Source organism: Dermochelys coriacea, chromosome 20 (assembly GCF_009764565.3).
Source record: "Dermochelys coriacea isolate rDerCor1 chromosome 20, rDerCor1.pri.v4, whole genome shotgun sequence".
NCBI lineage: Eukaryota > Metazoa > Chordata > Testudines > Dermochelyidae > Dermochelys > Dermochelys coriacea.
In genome coordinates, this window is record NC_050087.2 from 1,611,315 (window position 1) to 1,635,854 (window position 24,540).

General features: G+C 55.8%; 1 protein-coding gene across 1 annotated transcript; it reads right to left on the minus strand.

The window, feature by feature from the left end:
- Nucleotides 1–3,441: 3,441 nt before the first annotated feature.
- TUBA1A (tubulin alpha 1a) lies at nt 3,442–8,860 on the minus strand. Its single transcript, XM_038378488.2, has 4 exons — nt 8,512–8,860; nt 5,783–6,005; nt 5,511–5,659; nt 3,442–4,643 (listed from the first exon to the last, which is right to left on the minus strand). The coding sequence occupies exons 1-4, from the start codon at nt 8,512–8,514 to the stop codon at nt 3,663–3,665; spliced, it is 1,356 nt and encodes a 451-aa protein (XP_038234416.1). The 5' UTR covers nt 8,515–8,860; the 3' UTR covers nt 3,442–3,662.
- Nucleotides 8,861–24,540: the final 15,680 nt, after the last annotated feature.

The window sequence follows — 24,540 nt, forward strand, 5'->3', positions numbered from 1 at the left end:
TCACCATGTTTGACTCCCATTATTTATTCCATTCCGGAGTGAACATTGAATGGCAAAGGTGGGGCTTTATGCCACTTAGTAGCCTCCTTTTTAATCTTTCCAACCAAAAGGGGTTTTGTGTGTGAGTGGCTCTAACTGAAAGTAGGTTCCTAACTCAGCTTGCTGTAGCCTGCATCCTTCCCTCTAACTGTTTGTTTTGCAGGAGGAAGGAAACAACAACGCTAGGGGGGTTGGTCTTGTTTGACAAAAAGGTGTGCAAGGAGGGTAATATTGCAATACTGCTGCTACTGACAAATTGTCTTCTCCCTTTGACATAAAGGGCACTGAAGACCAGGAAGGTTTTGCAAAAACAAGGGAATTTTTAAAAAATTCTAAACTTATGTGTTATGGAAATGAAACAAAGAAATGAAACTAGGAACTGTTTTAATCTTGGAAGCTCCAGTCACTTCACTCCTAGTCTGTTACCAAAACCCCTCAAAAAGAAAAGGAGTACTTGTGGCACCTTAGAGACTAACAAATTTATTAGAGCATAAGCTTTCATGAGCTACAGCTCACTTCATCGGATGCATTTGGTGGAAAATACAGTGGGGAGATTTATATACACACACAGAGAACATGAAACAATGGGTTTATCATACACACTGTAAGGAGAATGATCACTTAAGATGAGCTATTACCAGTGAGGGGGGAGGAGGAAAACCTTTTATGGTGATAATCAAGGTGGGCCATTTCCAGCAGTTAACAAGAACATCTGAAAAAAGAAAAGGAGTACTTGTGGCACCTTAGAGACTAACAAATTTATTAGAGCATAAGCTTTCGTGAGCTACAGCTCACTTCATCGGATGCATCCGATGACCAATGTTCATGGCAGAGGGGCATTGCTGGCACATATCACATTGGTAGATGCGCAGGTGAACAAGCCTCTGATAGTGTGGCTGATGTGATTAGGCCCTATGATGGTGTCCCCTCAATAGATATGTGGGCAGAGTTAGCAATGGGCTTTGTTGCAAGGATAGGTTCCTGGGTTAGTTGTTCTGTTGTGTGGTTGCTGGTGAGTATTTGCTTCAGGTTGGGGGGCTGTCTGTAAGCAAGGACTGGCCTGTCTCCCAAGACCTGTGAGAGTGATGGGTCGTCCTTCAGGATAGGTTGTAGATCCTTGATGATGCGTTTGAGAGGTTTTAGTTGGGGGCTGAAGGTGATGACTAGTGGCGTTCTGTTATTTTCTTTGTTGGGCCTGTCCTGTAGTAGGTGACTTCTGGGTACTCTGCCATGGACATTGGTCAAACTCTACATAAAAGAATAAATGGACACAAATCAGACGTCAAGAATTATAACATTCAAAAACCAGACGAAGAACACTTCAATCTCTCCGGTCACTCGATTACAGACCTGAAAGTGGCTATCCTTCAACAAAAAGACTTCAAAAACAGACTCCTCCAAGAGAGTGCTGAATTGGAATTAATTTGCAAACTGGATACGATTAATTTAGGCTTAAATAGAGACTGGGAGTGGATGGGTCATTACACAAAGTAAAACTATTTCCCCCATGTTATTTCTCCCTCCCATGCCACCGTTCCTCAGATGTTCTTGTTAACTGCAGGAAATGGCCCACCTTGATTATCAGCATAAAAGGTTTTTCTCCTTCCCCCCCCACCCACTGGTAATAGCTCATCTTAAGTGATCATTCTCCTTACAGTGTGTATGATAAACCCATTGTTTCACGTTCTCTGTGTGTGTATATCAATCTCCCCTCTGTATTTTCCACCAAATGCATCCGATGAAGTGAGCTGTAGCTCACGAAAGCTTATGCTCAAATACATTTGTTAGTCTATAAGGTGCCACAGGTACTCCTTTTCTTTTTAGTATTAAGACTGAAATTAGTAACTTCCACCTGAAACCAAGAGTGAAACTCTAAGTGACTTCAATGGGCACAAGCCTGGGGCCACACTTTCAGTAGTGGGTGATGCATTAGGGCTCTGGGGGATACCCTGGTCCCCTTGAAGTCATTGGGGTTTTGCCAATGGGGCCACGATTTCACCCTCTCCCTTCAGTCCAGTCTTCCCCTGTAATTCACCAGTGCGTGTTCCCAGGTCACAGCTTTCAGTTGCAGGTAAATGCTCCATGCCAGGGCGAATGGTTCATAGAGGTCTCCTCTGTTTGCAGAAAAAACATTTAAGACAGACACTAGCCACCAACCCTTTTCAAAGATCACCTGTGTTTTCTTTATTCATGAAGACAAATCCTCCATCTCCTTTACATCAGGGTTCAGTTAGTGTGAATAAGAAAGGGAAGGGTCTCTTAATTGTGAGAGCCAATAGCAACACATAATTACAAGCAGATTGTAGGTGCTTATTTTTCATGACTGCAAGCACTTGCATTTAAGTGACACTGTCATGGTAAAAATTCTATATTTTAAAAAGTCTTCTGTGGATGGTGCAAGCCACAATTTAGAAGACTAAAGCAAAATATTTGAAAGGAAGATTTAATTTGCTTTTTCCAACCACCTCAATTTGGCTAATGGGAACCATTTCAATTTGCTTCTACTCCATTTCATTCCCATGTTCTCATGCACTAGCACAATGCTGCAGTGTTTTGATTGCAGATGAATATTTATTAGTCAAGGAAAATAGTTTCAATGGGTATTTTAAAAAGAAATTAATGAAACATTTCCATTAGGTTTAGATTTCAGGGCAAATTTGACCAGACTGTGCTTTCAATGGGTATTTTGGGTTAAGATGTCACTGTTGCCTGGGTAACACGATGTAGCTTTAGCAACAGTCATCAGATTCGTTACAAGCTTCTGGCTGAGGGGTGAAGAAAAGCCCTCGGACATCGTGAAAGAAGAGGCACTGATTTGGTTTTAGTTATTTCAGATGCTGGATCAGTGACAGGATGGGTTGAACCCCTCTCTCTTCCCCAAATGGACCCAGCTGAAATGTCATTAAGCCTGCTCTGGAGTGAAAACAGGAGGCCAGTTTCCACACCTAGTTGATTTTTAAAAAAAAAAAAAACTTCTCTGCTTACAGAACATGTGGGGGAGGGCATGGCCTGGTCTTCCCTGCAGCGAGGTGGCCACAAGGGCTCCTTGGGGTCACTGGCAGCTGGCACAAGTTGGTGCCGACTCAGGGCTGCACTAATTTAGAGTTCAAGCTCAAGGAAGCGCAGTCGTGGCTTACAACCATCGCGGCTGGATCTCCTCTACAAGCGTGGACGTCAGTCATTGTAAAAAACAATATGCAGTTTCAAAATTCACGTTTTTGTTTTTAAAAAGTGTCATTTTTGGCAACTGAAGTCTGCAGTTTTAGATTTTGCAGTTTTGCGGTCTTCTAAAAGACCCTCAAAGTGTGTCTATTGTGTGCAACTACACAGTGGTGTGGAGGTTTAAATGAAGATGGATTTCAGGAGCGTGTTGAATACATACAAAAGACACGGATCCTCTAAGACAGGGAATGCTTTTTTATTCACAAACCCACAAGAGAAGTGGACGGTTTGGGTCTGTACCAAAACTTCCATGATTTTAAGCACAGATCAGTTACCAGACAGCAAACACATACATTTGGGCAGACACTGCTACATACAAATTAACTGATCGGACCAAACATTTTGAATGTTTAGAATAGTTTAAGCTCCCTGTAAGAGCAGCACCGTTGTGACATTTTACTTTAATATTCCTCCCCTTCCTCTTCGCCCTCCCCTTCAACAGAATCCACACCAACCTCTTCGTAATCCTTCTCTAGGGCAGCCATGTCCTCCCGAGCCTCCGAGAATTCGCCTTCCTCCATCCCCTCCCCTACGTACCAGTGAACAAAGGCACGCTTGGCGTACATCAGGTCAAACTTGTGGTCCAGACGAGCCCAGGCCTCAGCTATGGCTGTGGTGTTGCTGAGCATGCACACGGCCCGCTGCACCTTGGCCAGGTCACCGCCAGGAACCACAGTGGGAGGCTGGTAGTTGATACCAACCTTGAAGCCAGTTGGGCACCAGTCCACAAACTGGATAGTGCGCTTGGTTTTGATGGTGGCAATAGCAGCATTGACATCTTTGGGAACCACATCCCCACGGTACAACAGGCAGCAGGCCATGTATTTCCCGTGGCGAGGGTCACATTTCACCATCTGGTTGGCTGGCTCAAAGCAAGCGTTTGTGATCTCTGCTACAGAAAGTTGCTCATGGTAAGCTTTCTCAGCAGAGATGACTGGGGCATAGGTGGCCAGAGGGAAGTGGATACGAGGGTAGGGCACCAAGTTGGTCTGAAACTCTGTCAGATCTACATTCAGGGCACCATCAAATCGGAGGGAGGCAGTGATGGAAGACACTATCTGGCCTATCAACCGGTTCAGGTTGGTGTAGGTGGGGCGCTCAATGTCCAGGTTCCTGCGGCAGATGTCATAGATGGCCTCGTTGTCTACCATGAAGGCGCAGTCAGAGTGCTCCAGGGTGGTGTGGGTGGTCAGGATGGAGTTGTAGGGCTCCACCACTGCGGTGGAGACCTGAGGAGCAGGGTAGATGGAGAACTCCAGCTTGGATTTCTTGCCATAGTCAACAGACAGACGCTCCATCAGCAGGGAGGTGAACCCAGAACCAGTGCCACCTCCAAAGCTGTGGAAGACCAGGAAGCCCTGGAGACCTGTGCACTGGTCAGCCTAGAAGAAGGTGGAAACACAAAGGACATTATTTTTAAGAACATAAGAACAGCCATCCTGGGTCATACCAAAGGTCCATCTAGCCCAGTATCCTGTCTTCTGACAGTGGCCGATGCCAGATGCTTCAGAACAGAATGAACAGAAGAAGGCAATTATTGAGCAATCCATCTGTCATCCAGCCCCAGCATCTGGCAGTCAGAATCTTTGGGACATCCCAAGCATCAGGTTGCATCCTGGACCATCTTGGCTATTTGCCACTGATGGACCTATCCTTTATGAACTAGATTTCTTCTTTGAAACCAGTTATACTTTTGGCCTTCACAACATCCTCTGGCAACAAATTCCACAGGTTGACTGTGCATTGTGTGAAGAAGTACTTCCTTTTCTTTGTTTTAAACCTGCTGCCTGGTAATTTCATCAGTTGATTGGATAATTGAACCGACCAATTATACCAAGCAGGAAGTTCACTTACTTTCTTCCCATCCTAGAAACGTTTCCCCTTAGGACCAAATTCTGTTCTATTAAATCTGGGTCCACTCCATCATAGTTGGTGGAGTTCCATCAGTGTAAATCCAGTGTAATGGAGATAAAAATATGCCCTTTAATAACTTATCTGTTACAAAGTTACTTGTCCATATTCACTGTCTGGTAAGCTTAGCCCAATACCACTGAGTGACTACTCTATTTCAAAGGACTTTTTAATTCACCTTAGGACCACCTGGAAATATGGTGACACTAAATACATCAACAATATGATTAGTTGGGATGGGAGGCAGGGGGAGAAACCATCAGCTATGAATTTATGTCTTTCAAACAGCTTCCCATTCACGACCTCCCCAGATCACCCTCAAGAGAGATGGGATCTACCAGCTTGCGGATCCTGTCGAGAACCAGGTCAATGATTTCTTTCCCAATGGTGTAATGCCCACGGGCATAGTTGTTGGCAGCATCTTCCTTGCCAGTGATGAGCTGCTCAGGATGGAAAAGTTGGCGGTAGGTTCCAGTGCGCACTTCATCTGGGGAGAGGAAAGGCAGAGAGCGTGTCTCCCTGCTGTCCATGCACAGCAGCTGTCTGCTCTAGGCACATGAGTTTACAAGGGAGCCCAGAAAGCAGTAAGATGACGGCTTTGCACACTCACCTATGACTGTTGGCTCCAAGTCCACAAACACGGCTCTGGGGACATGCTTGCCAGCGCCTGTCTCACTGAAGAAGGTGTTGAAGGAGTCGTCTCCTCCACCGATGGTCTTGTCACTGGGCATCTGGCCATCAGGCTGGATCCCATGTTCCAGGCAGTAGAGCTCCCAGCAGGCATTGCCGATCTGGACACCAGCCTGGCCGACGTGGATAGAGATGCACTCACGCTGCGGAGAAGAGGGTGGGAGGCGGGAAGAGAAGATGTAAACACATTGAGTTGGGCTGCAATTGCATGTTATTAAATGGCTTTTGATTAATTGAGGCATCTCTAGAAGTTCCATTTGAAAATCCCATTTTTGCCTTTTTGGATCCTTGATGTATAAAATAGTAGCAGCAAAATCAGGCACCATTAAGCTTTGTAGCTGGGTGTGCTCTGAACGGACTCAGTGTTCGGCTGTACTCAAAAAGCAGCATGTCACACAGATGCTAGCCCTTTGTGTAACCCCACATGTTCAATGCCCCATGTGCTTTCCAAATTGTGGGGAAAGGAAGAGCAGATAATTGGTAGGAAAGGAAGCAAAAAGAAGAAAATACTCGTGAATTGTGGAGAGGCAGGTGGAAACTGGAAACAATTGAGCAGTACCACAATTCTTGAAAAGTGTCTGCCTGCCACGCCCAAGTTTTCCTTATGTGGGGCCCGCTCCCGCTCCCATGGAAGTAACTGGCGAACACCAACAAATTTGGGTACATGATTGTGGCATTGGGTATTACTATGAATAAGCGTCCCATCCCACAAAACAAGGAGGGCCAGACTTCCAGCCCCCAGCAGCACCCCATTGTTCTCATGGAGAAGCCAGCCCCCATTGCGAGTGCTGAGTCCTTTCAGGAGTCTGGTCCCCAGTGTCCCTCTCTGGGATGTCTGCAGTGGGTGCTCAGTACCTGGTAAGATCAGCCTCCAAGCCACTGCGGTTGCTTTTCTGTCCCCCAGAAGTACTAGCCTCTGCCCACCTGGAAAGATGGCTAACCCCCAAGAGAGCCTAGTCTAGGGAATAATGAATGGAGCTGCCACACCCAGCCAGGGAAAACCGGGCTCAGTCGACACAGCTGGGAGAAAATTCTAACATCCCTCTGCCCTGTGCTGGAGTCTGTGCGGACAGCAATGGCTTAACACAGACTGGGCTATTTCCAGCATGATCTCATTAGATTGTTTTGCCAATTTCCCTCTGCTGACCTCAGCGGAGAACATACCCACATGGGAATGAAGTCAATCAATGAAGCGGGCGGGACAAAAGTCAAAGCTCAGTTCAAATGCCAAGAGAGCGAGCATCTGGGTGTGGGAGAGAGGCTGGGCGCAATTCCCCATTACTTACATTCTGCCTTTAATGTACTTTAAATAGAATATTGAAAACTTGGCCCTTGCATTTGCAAAGCTCCCCCTCCCTTCACATGGCATTGGGGATGCTGCCTAGGGAGCTAAAATATTACACTAATATAACGAACGTAAAGCTACAAACAAAGAATAGGTAAGTGCACCAGTGTGCACATGCACTCACACGCATGTGCACAAGACTCAAATATAATGGCTCTGAAGCACATTTGTCTTCCAAGACCCATCCAGTAACTCTGCAGCCTTGTCCTGCTCGCCCTGGAATAATCATTCTGGTCACATCTGCCTGAGCCCCGCCCCCCCTTTGTCTCCTCCTTCAGGCCCCCTTGTGCTAGCTATTCATGGACACAAATCACCGAGGGGGAGTGGAGGACAGGCGGAGGCTTTGCCAGTGCTGCCCTGCCTAATGCTGCAGGGACCCGCTGCTTTTCTCACTTCCCTGAGGAATTAGCCCCTGGCACTGCTGTTCTCTGGGCAGGCAAACAGCCCTTCTCCGGGACGCAAGGGCGTGGGCCGTCCAGCCTCTGCTCCCCCAGGACTGGCCAGCAGCTGCCGGCAGTTTCTGACTCTCCTAGGAAGAATTTTGGAGTTGAGACCCTGCGGTTTGCCACGTCCCCCTCCCGCAGCACAGCTCGTCTCTGCGCCCAACGGGGGTTGCGGAGAGGGGTGAGCAGCGCCCAGAGCCGCTGGCTCCAGACAGGGATCTTTGAAACGCGTCTCATCAGCGAGCTTCACGCAGAACCCCCGAGAGCGCTCCTGGGGTACAGCCGCGCCCCATCCCTTGACAGGCGGGAGCGTCCCGGTGCGTACAGCAGCGCCCCATAGAGCCGCGGGGTACAGCAGCCCCCCCGTCCCACCGGGGTTGCCAGTTTTGGTTGGAACGATCCCTGGAGGTTTCATCCCAGGACACAAACTAATGAAAGATTCAGCTCTAATTCCCGGAACCTCCAGGACAATCCTGGACTGTTGGCTCCCCACGCCCCCCTTACAGGCGGTAGCCTCCCTACAGGGTACAGCCGCGGCCCCCCCTTAGAGCCCCCGCGGGGTACAGCCGGCTCTCTCACCCAGCCCCATCTTTAGAGCCCCCGCGGGGTACAGCCGCACTCCCCTTTATCTCCCTGCTCTGCCCCCCTCTCCCTGGAGAGAGAAGCGGCCGGGCCAGGCTCCACCCCAGCGCTGCCCCACAGCCGATGCCCCGCGGGGACGGGCTGCAGCGACAGCCGGGAGAGGGAACCCCTTTGTTCTGCGGGGGGGTGCAAAGGCGAGCCCCGGCTGGAGCAAAGCGCGCCCGCGGAGCGGGGCTGGAGCCCCCCAGCAGCCCCCCAGCACGCACGCGCCCCCCTTACCATGCTGACTGCCGGGCGGGGGCGCTGGCCGCTTTCTTACCGCGCGACTCTTAGGGGGTCGCTGTAAGAGAACTTGGGGGGCGCGCGGCTGCACGGCGGCTATATACCCTCCTGTCGCGACGGCGGCGGGCCCGGGCTTCCAGTGGTTGGTCGGTCCGCCCGGCTCCGCCGGGGGATTGGTGCAGAGTGCGGGGGGATGAGGTAATGGCCCCGCCCCCTCTGCCCGCCCGAGCCCCCCCAGCCTGCAGACAAAGAGCGGGCGGGGCGGGCAGCGGGGGGGCGCCGCGGCTTTGCAGCGTTTGCAGCCGGCAGCCGGAATCTGCAGTCAGATGAAATCCGGAGCATGCGTGACCCCCCCGCCTCACACCGCATCGTGCGCGGAAAAGCAGGGGGCGACCCGCCCCCGGGGAGGGCTGAGGGCGCCTTTATTTGAGGTCCCCAGCTGAGCCCAGAACACGGGGGGGGGGCGCTGTCAAAGCAAGTACGTGACTCACCCCCAAGACTGGGGGCAGGACAATCAAGGGACGAGGCAAACTCGGGACTCATGTCTGGTGCCCCCCATCCCTGATTTGTCGAGGGGCAGTCAGGCGGACTGGAGGAGAACAGTGGCGCTCTCGGGGCGGGGGGAGTATCCCCTGCAAGCGATTTCCTCCCAACCCCTGCTCTCTGGCCCCCGAAATACACGGCAGAGTCCCAACCGGGGAGGGACAAGATCCAAGCAGCATCCAAGCGCCTCTCCCCAGTACCAGAGTAGCCGGAAGCCTGATTCATTGATGTGTCTAGTGGGGCGGGGGGTGGACACTCCCTTTGAGCAAGATAGGTCACTGTGAGCGGGTTCCGAACCCGGGGAGCCGGGAAGGACCTGGCTAGGTGCTGGAACTGAGGAGGGGGCTACACCCCCTGGCGTGCCCTGGTTTCCATCATATGCAGGGTTTGCAGTTTGGTTCAATGGTTCTCAGCGCCCCCAGTGTAGGAATGGTTCCAGCCCCCCGTCTGGCACCCTGGTGTAGGGCTGGGGTGGTTCCTGACCCGGCCCACACAGCTGTGCTGCTGGGGAGCAGTTGGCATTCTGGACATGGGAGAATGATACAGAGGGGTGTGGAGCTGGGGGGGGGGATACAGGGTTGCAAGCACCAGATCACCCTTGGAGCCCTGCATCCCCATTTTCAGAAATGCGCCCACCCCATGGAACCAGCTGCTCCCTCTCCGCAGGGCTGTGGTGAGCAGTGTCTGTCCCTAGCATAGCTTGAGTGTGGTGGGTTTTGTAGTGGGTTCAACCTGCAGCAACCCCGAGCGGGGATACAGAGCCAAGACCTCGCCTTCCAGATTTTTGTGGCACGCAAGAGTGGTCTGCTGAATGGCCAGAGCATTGCAAGTGTAGGTGCTGGAACTAGGGATGCTGGGGGTGCTGCTGCACTCCCTGGCTCATATACAGGGTTTACAGTTTGGGTCAATGGCTCTCAGCCCCCCCCCCCATTACACAAATTGTTCCGGCCCCCCGGATTGTAAAGCAGCGGAGGCGTTTTATGGGATGGGTAGCATATGGGGGGTGTCTTGCAGCTGTGATGTCTCCCTTTTCCCCAGGGTGAGATCAGAGTCTCTTTCCCGGGTCTGCAGGCGCCTTTACACACCCATTTCTGCAGGGGTGGCAAGGGAGGCGAGGGGGTAGGGAGAGGACAGGCAGCAGCTGCTGCAGGTGGAGCCGTGAGACTGGCTGCTTTGTTGCAGGCTGGAGAGCAACATTTTTAATCCCTCCCTGCAAGAAATCCAAATTTTCTGCGCATTTCCCACATTCTGCAGCTGTTCTGGATTCCTGCCCCCCCCGTCTTTCTCACTAGTTTGACACATTTCTGCCCCCCCCCAATTTCCCTCCTCATCCATGTTTTATTTTTTTTAAATAACTCATCAGTCCCAGAGCGCTGGCTATTTTGGGGCAATGACATCCCAGTGAATATTGGTCCCAACCCCCAGGAGAACTGGCCCCCACGAATGGCCAAGAGCTGCACCATTGAAGCACATGTAGACTGTACCTGGATAATAAAGGACAAAGACCTCCTAGACCCAATCCGCCTTCCTGCCGGTGGAGGCTGGTTCCCTACATTCCCCAGGGGGCTGATGAGATACAAGAAGAATCCAGGATTGCAGAAGCACAGCTGAACAAAGGAACTTCTGGGCTCATTGAGGACCAGAGGGCCAACTCCTCAGCGGGTGCAAATTAACTTCAATGGAGCTGCACTGATTTACACCAGTTGAGGACACAGCCCAGGGAAAGGATCTGTATCCGATTTCAGAATTTGGCCATGGTCAGAGCTGGGCTTTTTTCATCAAGTTCATCTCTACCCACAGAAACCTGTAAATCTCCAACCGTGTTGTAGTGAAACAAATGGAAACGACACCCTGCCCTTGGCTCCAGCCCGTGCTCTGCGTGAGAGCTGTCAGGACTCCTAGCTAAACCCCAGGATGCAGCAAAATGCTACATTTGCCTTTACATTGACAGTAGTTTATGGTACAACATGCTGCTTCCTGGAGACGTGTCTCATCCAAGCAGCATGAGAGGAGGAGAGTCCAGGAAATTCAATTCCCTGTGGGGACTTGTCAAGTTCTCAGCGTTTTTTTGCTCCGGTTTGTAAATGGGCTTTGTGGTGCATTAGTGACTGGAAGATCCAGGGATGAAACATAATCATCCGGTCAAACACTCACCACAAGCAGTTCCATGCTTACGGGATGGAGCACAGGAAATGTCTTTTGCCTTTTCTTTTCCTCCCTGTCTTCCTTCTATTTTACTCCAATCTGTGGCCTCAGCTACACCGGGGGGCAGATTCTAGGCACGTGTCAATTTACACCTGTCAGGAATTTGCCCTGGTTCCAGCTATTGTTGTAGTGGCACCAGTGAAAATAGCAAGCCCCCGTCTACACTAGGGGTTTGCACTGGGGCAGTTACACCAGTGATGGTAACCTACCTTTATGACCCAGAGAGGTGGGGCGGGGCAGGGGCAGGGAACAGGATGGATGTATTTAGGGTGGGAGTTCTATGCCATTGATTAAGGCATAGAACTGAGAATCAAGAGGCCAGGGCTCTGTTCCCTGTGCAAGGCATGGTGGTGTCACCTGGGGCAAGTTAATGAGCCCATCTGAACCTCAGTTTCGCCAGCTGCACAATGGTGGATAATAAAAAGACCCACTTCCCAGAGGGTGGTGAGGGTTAATTCCTTAATGTCTGCAAAGCACTTTAAGACCTGGGGTGGAAGGTGCTCTGTAAGGGCAAAACATTATGATCCCAGATCATCCCCTATTTGGGAAAAATCTAGGTAGGAAACAATCAACTGCATTTCAACATGCAGTTCCCTCCATCTCCCAGCTGTCCCCTACTGCAACCCCCCAGCTATCCACGCCTCTGTACGGCCGCCTGGTTCCTCTGTCCCGTCCTGGCTCCTTGACAGCCTGGTTGTGGCAGGAGCTGGGCTGCCAGACAGTCTGCTGCGTGCTCAGCACAGAGGCAGAACTTGCCTAAATTAACGCTGGCCATGAAATGTCCAAGGAAGCTGACTGGGCCGCCAGAACAGTGGCTACTCCTCCCCGCTTTCCAGTGTTCCGCCCTTGGAGCTTGAGTTTCAGTCTCTGCACCATTTTCTTCTGGTCAGAGGAAACCGCAGGCCTCGCTCCTCCCTGAGGTCACCCCTGAAGCCAGCTGAGGAATCTGGCCCCACGCTTTCAGCCTGGGTTTCAGGAGCAACTTGCCCTGCTCCTGTTGGGCGAGGAGGTCAGGCGCTCGGCCCCTGTGTGCCCTCAGTGCTGCTCTCTCCTACCCCCTCCCCAAACCATCTGCTCTCACATGAGCTCGAGCAGCACCACACTGCTTATCCCAGCTTAGGATCAGGCCAGGACAGAGCACGGCGGCTGGAAATAGAAGCCAAGGGTGGGTCAGGTGTGGGCTAACCAAGGTTTTGAGGCTGGAGCGCCCTGGCTGAGCAGGGTGCAGACAGCCGGCTCTTAGCTCCTTTCATGGAAAGCTGGAATGCCCTGCTGTCCACCCGCCATGCTCAGCTTCCCTTTCAGAGTAGGCCATGCGGTGCCCGGGTTCGTGTCTCTGTAGTGCTGCACTGTGACTTTTCCAGCAGTGCTGTGTGTCTCGGGGGGTGGGTCTCTTTGGGGGCAGGGGGGCACCATCCACATAGACAGGGCTGGAGATGCCACTGTATCTCAGCACACTCAGAACCCTCCCCACAAGATCTGGCCCTGCGCCAGCCTCACGCAAGGCAGCTGGCATGGCTTCATCCCCATGGCAGTTTAGGCGGTGCTGTGCTATGGCCCACAGTGCCATCTTTCAGGTGAGAGTTAGAGCAGGGGTCTGGGCATCTGGACTCCCAGGTTCCTTTCTGTGCACTAGGAGGAAGGAAGGACTAGTGGTTACAGCAAAGAGCTGGGACTCCTGGGCTCTGTCCTCAGCCCCGCACGGTGATTTTCTGTGAATCGCCTCATTACTTCGTGCCTCGGTTTCCCCATCTGTAATGTGGCATTTATACCACTCATTCCTTTTCCAGGGGAGCTGTGAGGCTGGGTTCATTGAAGTCTGTGAAGCATCTTCATTCAGATCCTGGGTGGAAGGTGCTGGGGAAGGGCAGTGGGTTGTGATTACAGGAAGAGGTAAAGGCTCTGTTGGTGCAGCAGAGAGATCAATGAAGTGTCCCCAGGAGCAGGTCCAGTGTGCTGTGGAATAAAATCGATGGCTCCATCCCAAGGACACAGGAGCCCCAGAGATGCTTGCTGTCTAATTAGGTATGTAAGACAGAGCCCTGCTCATCTGCTGCTAGGCAACGAGTTGTTCAGTTGCTAGGAGACGGAACAGGAATCCCTGGTGGCATCTGGTCTCCCTTTATCACCTAGCAAGTCATATGACTGGGCCCCAGGAAAGCTGTCCTGGGAGGGGCGGAGAGAGGAGAGGGGATAGGGAGGGTGGAGAATAGAAAAGAGAGACAGAGAGACGGCTGGGGAAACAGGGAGGACCCCCCAGAAAGCTATTATCCCCCCTGGCTGGCTGACATTCAGATGTTAATAAGAAAGGCCAGATCCGGGGGGTTCTTTTCTTGGCAGGGGGGCGGGTGTCACATTATTTCTCAAGACACATTCCTGGGCCTGGCCCCTTTCTCAGCCCCAGCCCTGTCACAGAGTGCTGAGGGTGCATTTCTCCTGCATTCTGGCGTGGCCGCGGGCCCAGAGGCCTGGAGGAGGAGGAAGGAGACGAATCCAGGCTGCTGCAGTGAAGAGCCACGTGCGGGGTCCATGGCACCCACATTCCGACCAAGCAAGCTCCGTGGGACTGATGTCATTCGAATGCCAGCCAGAGCCAGGAGTGGGTCTTCTGGGGGTAGCACAACTCCGGTCTGAGATGGGAGCGCTGTTGCCATCCGGGAACGCTGTGGCGTTAGACACCCAGTCTGAGGCAGACAGACAGACAGATGCTCATCATGACACCCAGACAAAGCCACGCTCAGTTATACTCACAGCTCTCTAGTCCATCTGCACAGCCACTTTTACACACACCCACATGCACACACACCCACACACGTGCACACTGTCACACACACACCGGCACACACACATACTGGCACACACACACACGTGCACACAGGCACACATACACACACGTGCACACCGGCACACACACACCGGCACACACACACACATGCACACTGGCAGACACACACACAGGCACACACATGCACACAGGCACACACACACACACACACACAACCCCAGTCCTTGTGGCAGGTCAGCAGTGACTCGAGCATGGCCCTGTGTGCAGTAAGTTTGGCGGATCTCAGTCCAGCTCCTGTTGGTCAGGTGTCCACATCTCAGTTAGCAGTGACTGGCCCCTTTGCTGGCAGTCTCAGCAGAGAGGCCCAGGACTGAATGAGCCATGGGGGCTGAACCCTCCCTTTCCCTGCTGGGGGAGGGGGCCTCCCGAGGTAGGCTGAACAAGGCAGGGGCAGTCTGGCTTGTACCTGGCTTGCTGGGGATAAAGGAAGAACGGGAGTTTCTAATCTCATTGACTGGAACAGCCAGGGACGAGCCAGGAGGTGGGAACAGCTGTCTGTCAGCCTTGGCCTGGAGCGACACCCATGACTCTCCCACCTGGCACTGGATCCGGGGCCCCCCGAGTTCCAGGCCCTCAGAGCGCCTCTCCAAAGCATTGCTAGAGTCCTGGAGAAGTGTCTTATCCTGAGCCCTGTGGGGAGCACTTGCCGTCCTCCCGAGCCTGTGGCTCGCCGCTTTCCTCGCCTTTGGCCTTGCAGAACAGAAGCACATGATGCTCTGGCACTGGGGCCTCTGGCTTCTCTCGACCATGCCAGATCTGTAGAGCAGAGACGACTGGCTCTCTCTTTCCCCAAACTCCTTCCTCTGGGCTCTGGGGCCTCTGGACGGGGCCCCTGGCCTCAAAGAGACTGAGCTGTACAGGCCCCAGAGAGAAGCTGGGCTGGGACCACTGGGAACCTTCGAGATGCATCCTAAGGAGGAGGAACATGGAAGAACCCATGTGTCCCCTGGACGTTCCCCTGGCCTCGCTGTGTCCCCTGGAAAGTTCCCCAGGCCCTGCCATGTCCCCTGGATGTTCCCCTGGCCTCGTTGTGTCTTCTGGACAGTTCCCCAAGCCTCGCTGTGTCCCCTGAACGTTCCCCCGGCCCCGCCGTGTCCCCTGGACGTTCCCCTGGCCTCGCTGTGTCCCCTGAACGTTCCCCCGGCCCCGCCGTGTCCCCTGGACGTTCCCCTGGCCTCGCTGTGTCCCCTGGATGTTCCCCAAGCCTCGCTGTGTCCCCTGAACGTTCCCCTGGCCCCGCCGTGTCCCCTGGACGTTCCCCTGGCCTCGCTGTGTCCCCTGAACGTTCCCCCGGCCCCGCCGTGCCCCTTGGACGTTCCCCTGGCCTCGCCGTGTCCCCTGGATGTTCCCCTGGCCTTGCTGTGTCCCCTGGACATTCCCCGGGCCCCGCCGTGTCCCCTGGACGTTCCCCAGCCCCGCCGTGTCCCCTGGACGTTCCCCTGGCCTCACCGGGTCCCCTGGACATTCCCCGGGCCCCGCCGTGTCCCCTGGACGTTCCCCTGGCCTCGCCGTGTCCCCTGGACGTTCCCCGGGCCCCGCCATGTCCCCTGGACGTTCCCCAGACCCGCCGTGTCCCCTGGACGTTCCCCTGGCCTCGCCGTGTCCCCTGGACGTTCCCCGGGCCTCGCTGTGTCCCCTGAACGTTCCCACGGCCCCGCCGTGCCCCTTGGACGTTCCCCTGGCCTCGCCGAGTCCCCTGGACGTTCCCCTGGCCTTGCTGTGTCCCCTGGACGTTCCCCGGGCCCCGCCGTGTCCCCTGGACGTTCCCCAGCCCCGCCGTGTCCCCTGGACGTTCCCCTGGCCTCACCGTGTCCCCTGGACATTCCCCGGGCCCCGCCGTGTCCCCTGGACGTTCCCCTGGCCTCGCCGTGTCCCCTGGACGTTCCCCGGGCCCCGCCGTGTCCCCTGGACGTTCCCCAGACCCGCCGTGTCCCCTGGACGTTCCCCTGGCCTCGCCGTGTCCCCTGGATGTTCCCCGGGCCCAGCCGTGTCCCCTGGACGTTCCCCTGGCCTCGCCGTGTCCCTTGGACGTTCCCCGGGCCCCGCCGTGTCCCCTGGACGTTCCCCGGGCCCCGCCGTGTCCCCTGGACGTTCCCCAGACCCGCCGTGTCCCCTGGACGTTCCCCTGGCCTCGCCGTGTCCCCTGGACGTTCCCCGGGCCCCGCCGTGTCCCCTGGACGTTCCCCTGGCCCCGCTGTGTCCCCTGGACGTTCCCCAGCCCCGCCGTGTCCCTTGGACGTTCCCCGGGCCCCGCCGTGTCCCCTGGACGTTCCCCTGGCCTCGCTGTGTCCCCTGAACGTTCCCACGGCCCCGCCGTGCCCCTTGGACGTTCCCCTGGCCTCGCCGTGTCCCCTGGACGTTCCCCTGGCCTCGCCGTGTCCCCTGGACGTTCCCCAGACCCGCCGTGTCCCCTGGACGTTCCCCTGGCCTCGCCGTGTCCCCTGGACGTTCCCCGGGCCCAGCCGTGTCCCCTGGACGTTCCCCTGGCCTCGCCGTGTCCCTTGGACGTTCCTCGGGCCCCGCCGTGTCCCCTGGACGTTCCCCTGGCCTCGCCGTGTCCCCTGGACGTTCCCCGGGCCCCGCCGTGTCCCCTGGACGTTCCCCTGGCCTCGCCGTGTCCCCTGGACGTTCCCCTGGCCCCGCCGTGTCCCCTGGACGTTCCCCTGGCCCCGCCGTGTCCCCTGGACGTTCCCCAGGCCTCGCCGTGTCCCCTGGACGTTCCCCAGCCCCGCCGTGTCCTCTGGACGTTCCCCGGCCTCGCCGTGTCCCCTGGACGTTCCTCCGGCCCCGCCGTGTCCCTTGGACGTTCCCCGGCCTCGCCGTGTCCCCTGGACGTTCCTCCGGCCCCGCCGTGTCCCTTGGACGTTCCCCGGCCTCGCTGTGTCCCCTGGACGTTCCCCAAGCCTCACGGTGTCCCCTGAACGTTCCCCCGGCCCCGCCGTGTCCCTTGGACGCTCCCCCGGCCCCGCCGTGTCCCCTGGAAGTTCCCCCGGCCTCGCTGTGTCCCCTGGACGTTCCCCTGGCCTCGTCGTGTCCCCTGGACGTTCCCCGGGCCCCGCCGTGTCCCCTGGACGTTCCCCTGGCCTCGCCGTGTCCCCTGGACGTTCCCCGGGCCCCGCCGTGTCCCCTGGACGTTTCCTGGGCCTCGCCGTGTCCCCTGAACGTTCCCCCGGCCCCGCCGTGTCCCTTGGACGTTCCCCCGGCCCCGCCGTGTCCCCTGGACGTTCCCCGGGCCCCACCGTGTCCCCTGGACATTCCCCGGGCCCCGCCTTGTCCCCTGGACGTTCCCCTGGCCTCGCCTTGTCCCCTGGACGTTCCCCTGGCCTCGCCCTGTCCCCTGGACGTTCCCCAGCCCCGCCGTGTCCCCTGGACGTTCCCCTGGCCCCGCCGTGTCCCCTGGACGTTCCCCGGGCCCCGCCGTGTCCCCTGGACGTTCCCCGGGCCCCTCCGTGCCCCTTGGACGTTCCCCTGGCCTCGCCGTGTCCCTTGGACGTTCCCCGGGCCTCGCCGTGTCCCTGGACGTTCCCCGGGCCCCGCCGTGTCCCTTGGACGTTCCCCGGGCCCCGCCGTGTCCCCTGGACGTTCCCCAGCCCTGCCGTGTCCCCTGGACGTTCCCCTGTCCTCGCCGTGTCCCCTGGACGTTCCCCAGCCCCGCCGTGTCCCCTGGACGTTCCCCGGGCCCCGCCGTGTCCCCTGGACGTTCCCCTGGCCGCGCCGTGTCCCCTGGACTTTCCCCAGGCCCCGCCGTGTCCCCTGGACGTTCCCCGGCCCCGCCGTGTCCCCTGGACGTTCCCCGGGCCCCGCCGTGTCCCCTGGACGTTCCCCTGGCCGCGCCGTGTCCCCTGGACGTTCCCCTGGCCTCATTGTGTCTTCTGGACGTTCCCCTGGGCCCAGCATCTCCAGGAGAAAGAACAAGCTTCCTTTCCGGCTGCATTTTGTGTATTGTTGGTAGCAACCAGCAGCTCCCTAGCAACGGTTGCCTGGCCTCCCCGGCTGTGTTTGCAGGCGTAGGGTCAGCGCCAGCGGGGCAAACATAAAACCCGCTTGAGGAAAGCGTCCAGGGCCGTTAGGAGCCAGTTACCCCCACAACCACCACGCAGTGAACAAAGAAGGAGTGCAGGGGAGTTACACAGCAAGGACAGGCTGCTGTCGGTGGAGGGGAGCCCCAAACCCCAGCAATTCCTCCAGAGTTCCACTTACAGACCCGGTGCAATGCACCAGTTAGCGCCAGTCCCACCAGTGCTGGGGAAGTGGGGTTTGGCTAGCTCAAGGCTGGACTGGGGTACAGAGCCTTTCACCCTCGGTTGCTGGCTTCAATCTGGCCCCAGTCTAGCAGGATCCCTGGCTGTAGGGTGGCCCCGGGGTTACATGAGACAGGGTGTGCGTGTCTCTGTTGGCTCCCAGCAGGTACCAGCCTCACCAAACGACCCCCAGAACTCAGCTCCTGGTCCTGCGGGACAGAAATGGGGCAAGTGGCTGGGAAAGCCTGCTCTGTGCTGCTGGGGCTGGCCAGGACCTCTACGGCCAGCTTTGGGGGATAGAGAGCAGTGGTGACTGCATTGGTTACTTGGCAGTGGGTGATCTTCCCCTCTCCCGCCTTTTAATGGGGGAAGACAGATCAAGTGGCACTTAGGATTCGGATTAAGATCATCCCAGTGCCCGTGTTCCCTGAGTCCTTGCACCCCAGAACTTTTCCACGGGGTACGCGTAGCTCTCCCTTGAATGTAGCACCGCGCCCCTCTGGTCTGACCCGGCTTCCCCTCTGCCATGGGCCCAATGGCAGCCAGTGGTGTTGCAACCCAGTGTCGCCCAGTTTGGGTGCCTTCCCACAGGGGCCCCAGGCAAACTGCCCCTTTTGCCCCCCTCTCGGGGCAGCCCTGCACTGGCACTGCTGAGCACGGTGTGCAAAGTTTGGACAGCGTGGGTGCCGCTGCCCCTCCCCAGGGCCGTGCTGATGGGGTGAGACAGGGAGCAGAGATCCCCAGCCTTGGTGGCTCCAACCGGCCAACCTCCACCTTCCCCTTCACCTGGTTTATTCCTTGGGGGGAATCTGCTGAGCCAGGAGCCAGAGCAGTATGCACAGAGAGGGGCCCGGGCCAGCAAATTTGGATCAGGGTCTAAGGTTCTGGTTTGTTCCGTTAGAGAGCGGGACCCAGCTTTATGCTTCACAGGTGTCCAGAGCTTGGGCTGAGGTTTGGACTCCTCAGAAAAATCCTTTGAGTATGTTAGTCTCTTAAACCACCTACCAGTGCAGATGTCCAGACCCCGGAGAGCCCCTAGCTCTGGTGGGAAGATCCCAGCCGCCTGCATTCACTAAACTGTCAGCTCCCTTCTTCCCAAGGGGGGGTTCTCTGATAAGCTCTGCGCAGTGCAGCTAGGGCACCCATCTGTATGCATGCTGCATCCCCCCGGGGGGGCTCCTTTGCATCCAGCACCAGCCCTGGCTGGGTGGCTCATGGGAGAGCAAACCTGCAGCTCAAACCCCCTCAGCGGCATCCAGCTCTTCACCCCCACTCTTGTCTCGCTTTCTGCTTTCAGGGGAGGGCTGGCGGCTGACACCCTCCCGCTTCCTTGTCTCTCAGCACAGAGACTCAAAGCCCTTGCCCATGGGCCTAGTCCTGAGCCCCATCTTGCACCCCACTGCATGGCGCTGGCATGTGCCCGGCACTGTCCCAGCCGCCTGCTTTCTTGGTCTGCAAACGCAGTGATTTTCTTTGTTTGGCTGACTGAAAACATTTAAAATAAATAAAAAACAAAATGAATAACAGGGTGGGGGGAACCTCCCCCACTCCCAGCTTCCTCCTGTTTCATGGGGCTCCTCCCACAGCTATTCCTTGAGCTCCCTCTGCAAACACCCCCCAAATCCCAGGCCCACCCAGCAAGTACCAAGAGCTTAGTGTGGCAAGGGGGTAACTGTGGGGCCAGCACTCAGGTGCCCCTTGGAAACCCAGGGGGAATCCGTCCCAGAACAAGGGAGGATCCCCCGGCCCTGGTGGAGAAGGATGCGGGACAGAATGTCTCCAGAACTGGTGAGTTTGGGGAGGAAGTGGCAGGAACGGTGGATGGAGCCGGGTTCCTGCTAAATGGGCAGGGAAGTAAAATGGAGAGGTGGGAACCAGGAAGGTGCCCAGAGTCAGGCACAATAGATAGGGAAGTGTCCCCTGGATTCCTTGTGGGGGTGGGGGGTCATCTCTCCATCTGGACCCTGCAGAGAGCACAGACAAGCTCATTTTCCCATGGGGCACGAGCAGGGCTAATCGCCCCTAGCCCAGAGGAGGCAGGCGCCCCAGGCTGCAGGTCCAGGAGCACAGACCAGGCTGGCTCAGCCTTCAAGGGGTGAACGAATCCCCCCACCACCCGCATATTAAAGCCCAATACAGAGATTGTCCGGGCTCCCTTCTGCGCAGCGGCCCTGGGCAGAGAGGGCCTGGCGGAGGGCAGGGCCTTTCACAAACTCCAGCTTGGCAATTCCTCTCTCTCTTGTTTTCCCACATCCAGATGTGCAGCTTCAAGAGCAATCAGATTTTCCAGCTGCCGGATCCAGGACCCCACGGCTGGGCCAACGTTCCTGTCTCTCACACACGTTCCAGCCAGATGCAAGCAGCCTCTGTGATGAACCCCAGCACAGACACCCCAGTGGCGTCCCAGCCAGAAAGAATTTGCTGCAGACATCAGCAGGACCAAGCGTCAGAGAGACGTAGGTGGGGAATGGGGGGCAGCCCATCTGTGTGGGCCTGAGGTGGCAGAGCAGTTGCTCGGGATGCCAGCAGAGACTCACAAAACACACCGTATTTAAACCCATGTGGAACCCGTTTGTGGTCCAGCTGGTGTGCGCGTGTGTTTGGATTCCCCTCCCACCCTCTCCCGCTTGCGTGGACAGGAAAAAAGCAATTAAACATGCCCTAACTATGTACCGGAACCATCAGAACCCCAAACCTCCTCCCCAGCATGTTTATACCATGGTCTGTGCCTGTCCACCTATCTGGGGAAAATTCAAGTTAGAACATAGCTGAACCCCACCTGGGTTTAAACCTGGTGATTTCTTGCAGTGTAGATGGAAGCTGAGGATCCGGCTATCTTGGCACTCGTATGGCCCTTATCACAGTATTACCTGCATGCCTCACTGTGGGATTTTTATCCTGAGTCCGGGAAGGATCGTCCCCCCTGGGGAGCTGAGGCACAAGGCAGAACATGTGACTTGCCCACGGTCAGACAGGAGGTCTCTGACTCTGCAAGGAATGGCACCCCCTTGACTCCCAGGCCGGCCAATGCCCATCCCCCTAGGCCACCTCCTTCCTACCCACACAGAGTAAACCCGCAAAGACCGGTTAGACCACCCGAGCTAGGGCAGGCTGCAGTCCCCTGATATGGGAGGGGCCTTGGCCAGAGCATGAGGCTCGGAGTCAGGAACTCTGATTTAGTTGGGGTTGGTCCAGCTTTGAGCAGGGGGTTGGACTAGATGACCTCCTGAGGTCTCTTCCAACCCTGATATTCTATGATTCTATGAACTCCTGGGTCCCACTCCCAGCCCTGGCTTGCTGGGTAACGCCATGCCTGTTTTGCCTTCTGTGAAATGGGAGTAAACCTCCTGCCTGCCCTGTGGTGGGGAGGGTGAAGTGCTTCGGGATCCTTGGCTAGCAGGGCAATAGAAGGACTGTCACTCTGCACGGAGGCTTCGCCAGATCATCCCCGCCCTGCTCATATGCAGCCTGAAGACACGGCCCGAAAAGCTGCAGGCTAGTGAGAGGAAAGCAGCATGGGTCAGGGCTAATGAGGGGCAGGAGAAGAATGGGGAACAGGACTCCTGTAAATTGCACTTAGCCGGGTTAGTTCTGCTGGCAGCTACCCCAGCCCTCTGAGCTAATGAAATGGTGCAGAATGGAACAATTCTCCCAAAGTGAATCAATGCAGAAGGAGATGAAGGAGGGGAACTATGGGGAGGAAATGCATGTCTACAATAGGAAAGGCTTCGGGGAAGGAAGCTGCTTTGTGCCCCAGCAGCTGGGGACGGGGCTGCAGCAGCTGGGCCAGCAGCCCATTGGTGGATCTCAGCAGAATGAGTCAAGCCCTTTGTATCCTTTAAACATGCCTGTCACAGGAAAGGCAGATGGGATCCTTTGCACCATTGCTCTGCTTAGCAGGGGTGTTGAACCTGTGTGTGCGTGTGCCTGCTGTGTGTACATGGAGATGGGTGCGTAGGAATCAAAGAGGAGCGCGTGTGAGGCTGTGGTTTCTGTGCATGCAGCGGATCGTGCTATTGCGCAGGGCTTGGATTCAGCTTTTGCCAGCCCTTCCCGCGCCAAATCCCACTGAAGTCAATGAAAAGACCCGATGGGGCTGGATCAGGCCTGAGCTGATCACTTGGCCGGCAGGTCTCAGCCAAGGGGGGCACATGTTTCTTCACACAATTTGAGAAGCAAAAGCGATTCGTTTGTTGCTGAGTCTAAAACAAAAGGCTCGTCACCACTGGATGCACGGTAAAAAAACACATCACATTTGGAAACCCCCGGAAAAGTATTCCTATGAATAATAAATTACTCTAATGAGATCTGACTATTTCCCAATTACTAAACAGATATCAACCAATTCATCTGACAAGCCGTTAATCATTCTTATGCTTATCTTTAAAATCAGTACTTGTGGCACCTTAGAGACTAACAAATTTATTAGAGCATAAGCTTTCATGAGCTACAGCTCACTTCATCAGATGCATCCGATGAAGTGAGCTGTAGCTCACGAAAGCTTATGCTCTAATAAATTTATTAGTCTCTAAGGTGCCACAAGTACTGCTTTTCTTTTTGCGAATACAGACTAACACGGCTGCTACTCTGAAACCTGTCTTTAAAATCAGTGTATGTTATTCCCCTGGTCTGATCTAGTATGGCAGTTCCTGAGTTCCTGTTCCTCCTGAAAAACCTTCCAGTGCATATCTAGCTAGCTATCCCCAGAGAGATCTATCTGTGGGTCACCTAGTGCATGGTTTTGGCCAGCATAGGTGTTGAATGTATCTTGCTCCATGGCAGACTGTGAAACCACACGACAGCCATATCAGCAACAACCACACTGGGAAAAGCTTCTGTGCTTGACAAGGATTGTTAGCCAAGGTGGCTCTTCACACGGTTGGGGCTCTGGGAAAGGCAGGGTCTCCACCAGCCTCTCTTTAACCCAAAGGAGCTTTCAAGGTGGAGTTAAAAGCCTTGAAAACTATAGTTCACAATGGCAACGCAAAACCAGAGTTGTCTTCTTTTGGAAGCAAGGCTGTGTAGTGGGTAGAGCAGAATACTGGTCATCTGCGTTCTAGGTTCTAGTCCCAACTCTGCCAGTGACTCACTTGGGCAAATCGCTTGCTCTCACTGTGCCTCGGTTTCCCCGTGGGGTTTGAAAGGGAGTTGTGGCACTTAACTCACCACTCTTTGGAAAATGCTTTGCGCTTTCAGGAGAGGAGCAGGAGAGCCAGGCAGAGGAGATTTGTGCGTCTCCCCTCCCTTTCCAGGGCACGACCCCCTCTCCCCGTGTGCTGGATGAGAGAGCATAGCAGAGGAAAAGCGTGGGTAGATCTGGTCTGGGGGCAGAGCCCAGTGTCAGGGGAGACACAGGGTCTGTGTGCCATCCTCAAAAGGCCTTTTAGGTCCTGGCTGCACACTCGTTTCTACTCAGTGAAAACGCAGTTCAGCCTTGCACCGCGTACGGCCCAGAGCCATACGCCCGGCTTGGACCTTGCAGGTTTGGTCAGGTTAAAACTCAGCTCTGGGCCTGGCCGCAGGAACTAACCACGTTTGAGCCACGTCCCTAAACCAGCTCACAAGGCTGCCAAGTCTCAGGAAGGGCGGGCGAGTGGGCTGGGCACTGGCGTGGGCTCAGGTCTCTGTCCCCCAGGCCCCGCTCTGAGACAGGGGCTAACCCCTCCCTGCCTGGCTGGAACGCTGGGCAGCTGACGCAGAGCACGGGGAGAGGGTCAGTACAGCAGTGAGCTGGGTTTGGGAACCACGGGTCTAGGCAGACACGGACGGTTAGAGCATGGGCTGCTGGGACCCCAGTAAACCCATGGCCCAGCCCTAGCCACGCTGCGAGGTTCGAGCTGGGCTGGACCTGGGTCCCTTGATGCAGCAGAAATCGGGAGGGGCCGTTGGAAAGGTCTCAGATCGCCTCCTACACCTTCATAGAGCCTGTCAGAAACACATTTCCCACTGGCCCCCCAGCATTGCATGACAGGGGACAATCGGGGAGGGTCTTGCCCGATCCTCCCCCCCGCACAGGAAGGGACTTGGCAGATCCGCTGACACCAGGGGTGGGCCTGAGCAGGAGGGAGACCCCCCCGCCCACATCCAGCCATGGCCCAGTTGCTCTGGTTTCATACCAGGCTGTTCCTGGTCCCCTCACAAAGGCTGGACAAAGGGGCCCTGCAGCTGCAGAACAAAGCGGCCCAGCTCCCT